This window comes from Myotis brandtii, unplaced genomic scaffold (genome assembly GCF_000412655.1).
Source record: "Myotis brandtii unplaced genomic scaffold, ASM41265v1 scaffold397, whole genome shotgun sequence".
Lineage (NCBI taxonomy): Eukaryota > Metazoa > Chordata > Mammalia > Chiroptera > Vespertilionidae > Myotis > Myotis brandtii.
In genome coordinates, this window is record NW_005365229.1 from 4767500 (window position 1) to 4778378 (window position 10879).

The 10879-nt window shown below is 43.2% G+C and overlaps 1 protein-coding gene across 1 annotated transcript in view; it reads left to right on the plus strand.

Moving 5' to 3' along the window:
• Window positions 1-736: 736 nt before the first annotated feature.
• Window positions 737-10879, plus strand: part of TRAP1 (TNF receptor-associated protein 1) — a 71716-nt gene continuing 61573 nt past the window's right edge. The window contains exon 1 of the mRNA XM_005872960.2: window positions 737-770. Coding sequence (XP_005873022.1) covers window positions 752-770 — 19 coding nt within the window. The 5' untranslated portion in view covers window positions 737-751. The remainder of the gene's footprint in view (window positions 771-10879) is intronic.

Genomic DNA, 10879 nt, shown 5'->3' on the forward strand with positions numbered 1-10879 from the left:
CTTTGAGCCCGGCCTGTGTGGCTACAGCCGGGGCTTCTCCTTGTGCCGGGCTAGTCGGGGGGCCCTTGGGTTCCTGGTTCAGGAGCCGAAGGCAGTTTCCGGAGTGAAATCCGAGGGCGAGTGGATGTTGGGAACTGACTTCCCCGGCGCGGTCACTTAAGTCCCTTCGTTGCGCTTTTCTTCCTCCCGCGTCCGACTTTTATGCACGGGGAATGCGTTAACCACTTGCTCCCTCGTCCAGTCGATACCTGAGTGCCACTCCGCCCTTCACGGCACACGGCGGCGAACCGAACCGAGACCTGGCACCCGGGCCCTCGCGCAGCCGCGGGGCTGGAGTTGTTGGCCGCCTTTCCCGAGGGCCTGGGCCTGGAGGTGCTGAAATAAAGGACGACCAGCGTCTCTGCTCCTCGCTCGGACGTAACCACGGTGAACGTGTTGGCTTTCCTTCCAGGCCCTGCACCACTGCACACATATAATTAGACGTGTCTAATCATTTTTTACGTAAAAAGATCTAAACCACATATACATTGTGCTACAGAATTTTTAAAAAAATAAATGTTTTGGTTGATTTTAGAGAGAGTGGAAGGGAGGGGGAGAGAGAGAGAAATATCAATGGGAGAGAAGCATTCATTGGCTGCCTCCTGCACGCCCCGCACTGGGGATCGAGCCAGCAACCTTTGGGTGCATGGGAGGACGCCCAACCAAGCCACCCTGGCAAGGGCTACAGAATTTTTGTTTTAAAGCTCCCAGCATGGCTTACACATATTTTTGTAAGTATCCACGGTCTCCGACCTTCCAATATTAAGGACGAATTATCGTTTACTTACTATTATCTTATTAATGGACGTCATTAACATTATTTCCAGGATTTTTCCCTCCCTGTGTTTCTGTTGTTATTACACTGCTGTGTAGAATTGGCACTATTTAAAGCTTTGTGCACATGTATGGTATTTCTTTAGAATTACAGAATTAGAGTTTTAGAATTGATGATTCAGAGCCTGTGCAAATTTGAAATGTTGGCCGATATTGCCAAATTGTTGTCCATAAAGGCTTACTGGTAATCATTTTGTATTCCCATTAGCAGGAAACGAGCCTACCTATGACAAGGTATCTTCTCCAACACCAGACATTACATCTTTCCAAATCCATGGGTTATTTCTTATCTAATTTACACTTGCATGGATACTAGTGAGCAAGAATGTCTTCATTTGTGTATCTTCTATGAACCTCCTTTTCATATCTTTCACAACTTCTTCTGTTACCCGAGTTTTAAATTTTGGTGTAGTCTATTTAACCATGACTTTTAAAAATAACATGCACTAGCATATGAGCCAACTGTAAGTTTTATCACTATTGCTTGTATCCAACGTTTTCCTTTTTTCAGATGTATTTCCTGTTTAATCAGAGTATATCCTTGTGTTAGTTTTGCAGAATAAAGTCTGTAGGTGGTAAGTTTTCTAAGCCCCACCTTGCCTAAAAGGATTTTTATTTTGTCCTCATACTTGGATATCAGTTTGTGTATTGCATTCCAAGTCAAAATAATTTTCCTTCACAGTGATGATACTGCTCTATTGTCTTCTAGCACCATTGTTACAGATGAGCAGTCATATCAATTTGATTCCTGTTGTTTTAGTAGTTACTTGTGTGTGTTTTTCCCTGTCTCCTCCCCTCCTCCTTTTTCTGGAGTGTAAGATTTTTTTCCCTCTTTATTGTTCATGTTTTAAGATGTTCCACCTGTGTTTGTATTTATTCCTTGTATCATGTAGTGTCACCTCCATTTTGAAGATATGTCAGTTTTCAGCACAGCCAAATTTTGTTGTTTTTTAATCTCTTTCTCTTAATAATCTGTGTCCTCTCCTGCAACTACTATTGCAGTGGTTCAAGCATTCTTTTGCTTGAATCTACAATACAGATTTTGTTCTTGGAAGAACTTCTGTATTGTAGATGCCCTGACATTGTCACCTGTGTGGGTAAATGTGAAGGTATAGTTGTTTGATGAGTGAATTTAGCCAATAAAATCTCTTAAATAATGGGGGAAAAGAATATGGTTATAAGAGAATTTGCCTATACAGAAAATTCAGAATTCTCCTGTATTTTTTCCTCTTTTCCTGAGAAAGTTGCCAAATTTTAGCATGCATTCGGTTTTACATCTAGGACTGACCTCATGTCACCATTATCCCAGTGCTTCTCACCCTTAGAATATCTCTGAGGTGTGGAATAGAGTCTCATCTTGTGGGCTGTTTGTTTTTCATTTTTGCTCATTAACTAGTTTATCAACAACTATATTTTGAATGCCTTCTGAGATGTCAAAGATGTTAGCCTGCTGACAAGGTCATAGGTTAGTGGGAGCACGTGGCTTCCAGGCAGTGTACACAATGGAGGCATGTGTGGCCATGGTTGACTGTTTGACTAAGTTTTACAGAATAGAGGACATAGGGGCCAAGTCTTGAAAAGATCAGGTGCAGGGAAAGGAAGTGCCTCTGAATAATTTGGTTTGACAAGAAGCTAGGAGTATGTGGGAATGAGGGTGAATGAGGCTACAAAATTATGTTCTTTCTCGTTTGTTAGATGTAAACTTGTGGGAAGGGATCACAATAGTCAGTGCCAGACTTGGGCCAGTATTTGGAGAACCCAGCTGCAATCACTGAGGTCCACACACCTGACTTACTACACTTTCAGGACCAGGTGGCTGATTACAGATAATGTCCTTCCCCTGTGAACCTTCAGTTGTCTGGTAGTTGGGAACTAACAGTATTACAACCAACAAGTAATTAAATTCCTTCCCAGTGAAATGTACATTCATTCTGGGGAGTAGGGACATCAAAACCTGGGTTATCTGGTGTTGGGGAGTGAGTTTCTCCTTGGCCCTTCTCAGTGCAGTAATTGTGGGTGTACTTACTCCTGATCCTGCTCTACTACACCAGCTGTAGGGTCTGAGTCTCTATTCCAGTCACATTTCTTGGTTGCTGTGTATTGGATGGAGAAGATATAAGGAGTTGTAGGCCTATAAGAGAGTCTTTATTGCAGCCCAAGTAACCATTGCTACTAAGGAGCCATTAGACAAAGCAGTCTAGTAAAGCAGGCCTTGCTAATACAGTAGCAAACACAGGAGCCATCCTAGCAAAAACAGCCAACACCGGCTGGTCAGTAATACATCTTCCCCACAACACAGTCCCATACTGGCTGGTCAGTAACATACTTTAGACTAACTTAGACAAAAGCGACTTCTTGCCAAAATAGAGACATCAGTCTTTTGGGTTATATAGAAGGGTACTCCTGTGCAGTGTATAGACTGTTGCATCCTTGCTTTTGCACCTGTGTATAGTAAGTTAGCCTTGAACACTCTGATTAGGATTCCTACGCTCAGAGTGACCTTGAACATCTGGTGTACTGGAAAATGAAATGTTGATACTAAAACACTGATCTGTTATTCTGCTTATTTATTCATTCCTTGGTTGATTCTTGTATGTGCCCTGACCAGGGATTGAACCTACAACCTTGGTGTATCGGGATGATGCTCTAACCAACTGAGCTACCCGGCCAGGGCCTGAATGTTAAATTTTTTTTTTAATGTCCCTTTTAACACTGTCTTCTATGTTCATTGTGGTAGTTGCATGGGTTTCCATTTCTTTTCTTTTTTTTAATCCTCACCTGAGGATATTTTTCCATTGATTTTTAGAGAGAGAGGAAGGGGGAGGGAGGGAGGGAGGATGGGAGAGAGAAAGAAAGCTCTATGTGAGAGAGAAACATCAATCGGTTGTCTCCTGCATGCACCCTGACCAGGGATCAAACCCACAACCCAGGTATGTGCCCTGACCAGGAATGGAACCCCCAACTTTTGGTATAAGGGACAGTGCTTCAACTAACTAAGCCACCTGGCCAGGGCTGAACATTAGTTTCTTACTATTCCAGTCACATTTCTTGGTTATATGGCTGCTAAATAATAACTATGCTTTTAAAATTAGTTACACCCATGACTCAGCTACATCTATTCAATTTTAACTGATCTATGGGCATTTACCTGGTTAAAAAGCAGGTGGAGATGAGCCCCTCCCCCAGTAGACACTGGCTTTCCAAGCCGTAACTTTCATGGTCTGTAATTCTTAGTGGCTTTAGCAGAAATAACTAGCCATACCAGTCTCCCTTTCCCTCTCCTCTCCCTTCCTAAAATTAATAAAAATAAAAAAGCAGAAGATTGTATAGCAATACTATTAAGAACAAATGGTGGGGGGGAAAAGAATAGAAAGGTTGAAGTCTTTTAGTGGAACTGGACTTATTAGGTAGCTGATGTGGCACCATGAGACAGAAATGAATAAAGTGCATTGCCATTGATTGTATTTCTCACACATTGATATTCTAGCATTTACAGGGAATGGAGCACCTGAGTGTATTTTTCCATGAAGCTTACTTTTAAAGTATAAAACATTTCATTTTAACCATTATGATTAGAAGTTTTTCTAAAACACTTAATCGTTAAATAGACTATAACTGAACTTTTCTTTGATGTTTCCAGGATCAATATTATGAATGTTAATGTACAGTCCTCTGTGGTAATACACAGGCCCTCTGGGATGTGAGGACTCTTGAAACTACAATCTTGACCATTTCTGTCTATTTAACCTTCTTCTTTCCCATAAACTGGACAGGCCTCCCTGGGGCTATGTTCACTCCTCTCCCAGTTTTCAGATATTGGTTGGCAAACTAATGATAAAACTTGTTAGTGGCATTTTTTTGTTTTAAAGAAAGAGAAGGATTTTGAGTGGGGACAAGGATAGTCTTGTATGAATAAAGTTGGGGTGTGGATTTTATGTCATATACTAGAGGCCTGGTGCACGGAAATTGTGCACTGGGTGGGGGGAGGGTCCCTTAGCCAGGCCTGTGCCCTCTCGCTGTTTGGGACCTCTTGGGAGATGTCCGCCTGCCGGCTTAGGCCCGCTTTCCCCGGGGATTGGGCCTAAGCTGGCAGTCAGACATCCCTCTTTCTCACAGTCCGGGGCTCTTGCAGTCCGGGACCTTTGCTCCTTACCATCTGCCTGCAGTGGAGGTGGGAGAGGCTCCCGCCACCACTGCTGCGCTCGCCAGCCATGAGCCTGGCTTTGGCTGAGTGGCGCGCCCCCCCACTCCTGCCCCCCCCCCCATTTTATGTCATATACTAGAGGCCTGGTGCATGGAAATTGTGCACTGGGTGGGGGGAGGGTCCCTTAGCCAGGCCTGTGCCCTCTCGCTGTCTGGGACCTCTTGGGAGATGGCCGCCTGCCGGCTTAGGCCCGCTTTCCCCGGGGATTGGGCCTAAGCCGGCAGTCAGACATCCCTCTCTCTCACAGTCCGGGGCTCTTGCAGTCCGGGACCCTCGCTCCTTACCATCTGCCTCCAGTGGAGGTGGGAGAGGCTCCCTCCACCACTGCTGCGCTCGCCAGCCATGAGCCTGGCTTTGGCTGAGTGGCGCGCCCCCCCCCCCCTGCCCCCCCCCCCAGTGGGAGTGCATTGACCACCAGGGGGCAGCTTCTGTGTTGAGCGTCTGCCCCCCTGGTGGTCAGTGCACATCATAGTGACCGGTCATCCCACCGTTTGGGCAATTTGCATATTAGGGTTTTATTATATAGGATATATATTTTAAGAGAAGTTTATTGATTTCTAGAGAGAGAGGAAGGGAGATGGAGAGAGAAACATCGATGTGAGAGAGCAACATCACTTGGCTGCCTTCTGCACGCCCCCTACGGGGGATCAAGCCTGAAACCCAGGCATGTGCCCCTGACCAGGAATCAAATTAGCAACTTCCTGGTGCATGGATTACTCTCAGCCAACTGAGCCACACTGGTCAGGACTATGATATTTTAAAAATATATTTTTATTGATTTCAAAGAGGGAGAGAGAGATAGAAACATCAATGATGAGAGAATCATTGATTGACTGCCTTCTGCATGCCCCCTACTGGGGATTGAGCTTGCAACCTGGGCATGTGCCCTGACTGGGAATCGAACCCTGACCTCCTGGTTCATAGGTTGACACTCAACCACTGAGCCACTTCTGCCAGGCTATGTCCTATATTTTGACCATTTGAGGGTACCCCTCTGTTACTTGTTTTGTTTTGTTTCTTTGTATTCAAGGAGTTGATATTTCTTGATAGAGTGTAAGTATAGCTTAGTAGAAAATTAGAACAAGTCCTGAAACATAATACAGTTTAAGAAACAGTAAAAAATGTTTGAGTATACCAGTGGTAAGAACTTAGACATTTTTGAGAGAATACAAATCTTTATTTGATACATAAGTGGAAAGTGAAGAACTTTCTGTCTAGAATGTTGATATTCTTCTTTAAAATTTTTACTATTTTAATATATATTGTTGAAAGTATTTTCACTTAGCATAATGCTCTCTAGTTCCATCCATGGTGTGGCAAATGGTAAGAGTTCCTTTTTCTTCTTCCTCTTCTTAAAGAATACCTTTCAGCATTTCATATAATGCTGGTTTGGTGGTGATGAACTCCTTTAGCTTTTTCTTATCTGTGAAGCTCTTTATCTGACCTTCAATTCTGAATGATAGCTTTGCTGGATAAAGTAATCTTGGTTGTAGGTTCTTGCTATTCATCACTTTGAATATTTCTTGCCACTCTCTTCTGGCCTGCATGGTTTCTGTTGAGAAATCAGCTGACAGTCGTATGGGTACTCCCTTGTAGGTAACTGACTTTTTTTCTCTTGCTGCTTTTAAGATTCTCTCTTTGTCTTTTGCTCTTGGCATTTTAATTATGATGTGTCTTGGTGTGGTCCTCTTTGGATTCCTTTTGTTTGGGGTTCTCTGCGCTTCCTGGACTTGGAAGTCTATTTCTTTCACCAGGTAGGGGAAGTTTTCTGTCATTATTTCTTCAAATAGGTTTTCAATATCTTGCCCTCTCTCTTCTTCTGGTACCCCTATAATTCTGATGTTGGTACGCTTGAAGTTGTCCCAGAGGCTCCTTACACTATCTTCGTATTTTTGGATTCTTTTTTCATTTTGCTTTTCCGGTTGGGTGTTTTTTGCTTCTTCGTATTTCAAATCTTTGACTTGATTCTTGCGATCCTCTGGTCTGCTGTTGGGAGTCTGTATAATATTCTTTATTTCAGTCCGTGTATGCTTAATTTCTAGTTGGTCCTTTATCACAACATCGAGGGTCTCACTAGATTTCTTAAGGATCTCAATACATTTATCGGCGGTTTCCATAAAATTCTTGAAAAATCTTAGAACCGTGGTTTTGAACTCTATATCCAGTCGTTTGCTGTCCTCCATTTCTGTCATTTGTGACCTGTTTCTTTGTCTTCGCATTTTGTCTGCTTCCCTATGTTGGTAGAGTGGTTTTGTGTGCTAGGTGTCCTACAGGGCCCAGTGGCTCAGCCTTTGGGGGAAATTTTAGATGCGAATAAATAGCTAACCTGTGGTATGCAGTGAAAATTGAAAGAATAATGAAACTATCCGAGCTGACTTACTGAAAATCAGAGAATTGCATGCTTACAAGCGTAAAATATAGTAAAATAATTGGAGGTGTTCTGGGGGAAAAAGCTCAAGTCTACATTGTAAAATACTACAGTTTTTCTAATATAGTATTTATACTTTGTGGGAGAGCATTAATTCTGCTTTTCACTGATCTGGAAGTACCTTCAGTTAACAGAATTTTAAATTTAAAAAGTAAACTTATTTTAAAAATATATTTTACAGAGCCTGAATCTTTAAACTTAGAAATGTGTTGGCTGAAATTAGATTAGTGAATTTCAAACTTTTGGTCATGAACTCCCTGTAAGAAATGCATTCACATCATAACCTGCTATACAAGTAAATGTATACTATACAAATATGCGTACATGCTTAGCTGAAAGAGTTTTGTAAGTAACATTATTATGCTATGCATTCTTATACTACTTTCATTTCATTAAAAATATTCTCGTTTAATCCACTGAATTGATTTCATATTCAGTGGGTCATCGATCTTAACCTGTGGTCTGTGAAACACTTTATATGGCTGTAACTTCTGAGAAAATAACCACGTTTATCAAGGGCCTGCTCTGATTAGCATTATTTTGGGGGAGGGGGGAAGGACATGAGTCAAAGGTTTAACCTACTGGAACTTCTACATAGTGTAGCAATGTCCGTTCATTATCACAAACATCGGTGGTGCCTACTGTGTGTCTGACACTGCTCTGGTGGGTGCTGTGGGATGTCCTGGGGACAAAACGGAAACATCCTGACCCTCGGCACTGAGATGGAATGGGGTTGGATGCAGACAAGTGAATGCTGTGTGAACGTTATGTGAAGTTGTATGAAGAAACCAAAGCAGAAGGGGTTCCCACTAGAAACAGGGTGGTCAGGGAAGGTCTCCGTGGAAGGTGGCATTTAAGCAAAGCCTGGAAGGAGGTGAAGGTGTCTGGGAAGAGCATTTCAAGCAGAGAGAGCAGCCTGTGTCAGGATCCCAGCTGGCGTAGTGCAGGGACAGCAAGGAGGCCAGCGCCAGTGCCGAGGCCACCTTTGAGAGGAGTCAAGTAGGGTAGTGTGCCGCATTCTTTCAAGTGTCTGGCTTCACAGATGGAGATTTGGGCACCAGTAAGAATAGATTGAATGATTGATTGATTGATTGATTGAATTGATTTGATTTTTAGAGCGAGAGAGAGAAAGAGACAGACATCAATGTGAGAGTGAAATATTGATTGGTTGCCTCCTGCATGCACCGACCAGGCACCAGACCTGCAACCTGAGTATGTGATCTGACTGGGAATCAAACCCACAACCTTTTGGTGTACGGGACAGAGCTCCAACCAACTGAGCCACACTGGCCAGGGCAAGACTAGTATTAAGTTAAAGTTAAAGCTAACTTTATAGGAGTTTTTTGAGAAAAATCCTTTCTGTGTTCTTTTTGTTACGTTTTTGTGTGTTTTGTTGTTTTTTTTCTTTTAGGAAGAGAGAGGAAGGAAGAGGGAGAGTGAGAGAAACATCAGTGAGAGAAAACCTTCGATCAGCTGCCTCCTGCACGCCGCCCCCCCCCCCCCCCCCCCAGTCCCAATGGGGGAATCCTAGTGCGGGCACCAACCTGAGGGGGCTGGGGGGCAGGGGAGCTAAGCTCCACCCTCCACTGTCTAAGGCCCATTGAGATGCTAAACAACTGACCCCTCCCAGCTCACTCCGAACACCACAGAGACACTGGGCAGAGAGATAAAAGGACGCAGAGCCTCCACCTCGGCCCGACCACACACAGGGTTACTGGCCGAACCAGAGGCACATCGAGCGTGCAATTTGGGCATGTGCCCTGGCCGGGAATTGACCTGTGTGTGACCTCTTGGTTCATAGGCTGACACTCAACCACTGAACCACGCCGGCCGGGCCAGCAGGGCTTCTTATACTTTCTTGGGGTTTGTTTCACATTGATGCACAGAGCGCTAGTATTCCACTGTGTGGGCACCTCTCCTGATGGACATTTAGATTGTTTCCAGGCTTTTTGGGGAGGCTGGCGGGGGGAGGGGGGAGACACAGCATGTTTTATTTGTAAAATCACCTCCACATAATAATTATAGACAGATATCATAAGAGAATATGCCACTTTGCTAGAAAAAGAATACTTTTTAACAACATATGAAGCATTAGGTACTATCCCAACCCATCTAGAAGTTATTCTAGATGGCCTCTCAGAAGGTGGTATAGAAAAGTTCCAAAATCTATAATGATTGGTTTAAGAACTAAATTTAAGATGCTAAACAACAGACTTACCAAGATTGCCACACACACACACAAAAAACAAAAAAACAAACAAAAAGATTGCCACAGAATAACCTAGAACACAGCCACATTTGTACTCTCATAGACTAAAGAATGAGGCCTTTTAAATAGAAGTGACTGATGGAATGGCTTCATTGAGGGGTATTGGAAGTATGGAACCGCAGGCAATCCAAATAGGCAAGTGTTGGTTAAGTTCCAGGAAAGATCAGAATCGGCACACACAAAAACAAACAAAAAGATTGCCACAGAATAACCTAGAACACAGCCACATTTGTACTCTCATAGACTAAAGAATGAGGCCTTTTAAATAGAAGTGACTGATGGAATGGCTTCATTGAGGGGTATTGGAAGTATGGAACCGCAGGCAATCCAAATAGGCAAGTGTTGGTTAAGTTCCAGGAAAGATCAGAATCGGCAGAGGGAAGATCTTTTTCGGACTTTGTAAGACTGTTGTCAGTGGTGCTTCAAGTGGTATCTAAACAGGATGAGCTGGGAACAAAACACGTTAAAGGAATTTTTCCAGTGACTGCTTTGTGTATGATGGTACAGTGGAGACCTAAATAAAAAATCACTCCATAGGAGGAATCTCACACTTTGGGTCAAGGTAATTCAACTCCTATCCCTTCTCAGTTATATCGGTTACAGGACAACCAATTCCCAGAGACACTGCGTCAGAATGCAGAGAGAAGAGTCAGTTCAACCACAGCCCAGAACATAGAAGTACATCCTATAGATACTGACTCTTGCTTAGAAAATGCCAAAATCACAGCACTGCCAGTAGTTTTGCACACATTCATCAGTGCTAGCATAACAGTATTTTAAAATCTTTGTCAGTCTACCTTATTTTAAAATGCATTTCTTTAGTTATGAATGTGGTAAAACATTTTTTTTCTATGATTCAAAGCTTTTATGTCCTCGCTCATTCATGGATAATAAAGACCATTATAAACTTATGAACAAAAATAGATACAGAGGCAGAGCTGCCTCGAACAGACTGTCAAACTACAGAGGGAAGGCCAGGGAGGGTGTGGGGGCAGGAGGGGATGGGTAAGAGATCAACCGAAGGACTTGTATGCATGCATATAAGCAAAACCAATGGACATAAGACACTGGGGGGTAGGGGAGGCCAGGGGATTGTCAAGGGCGG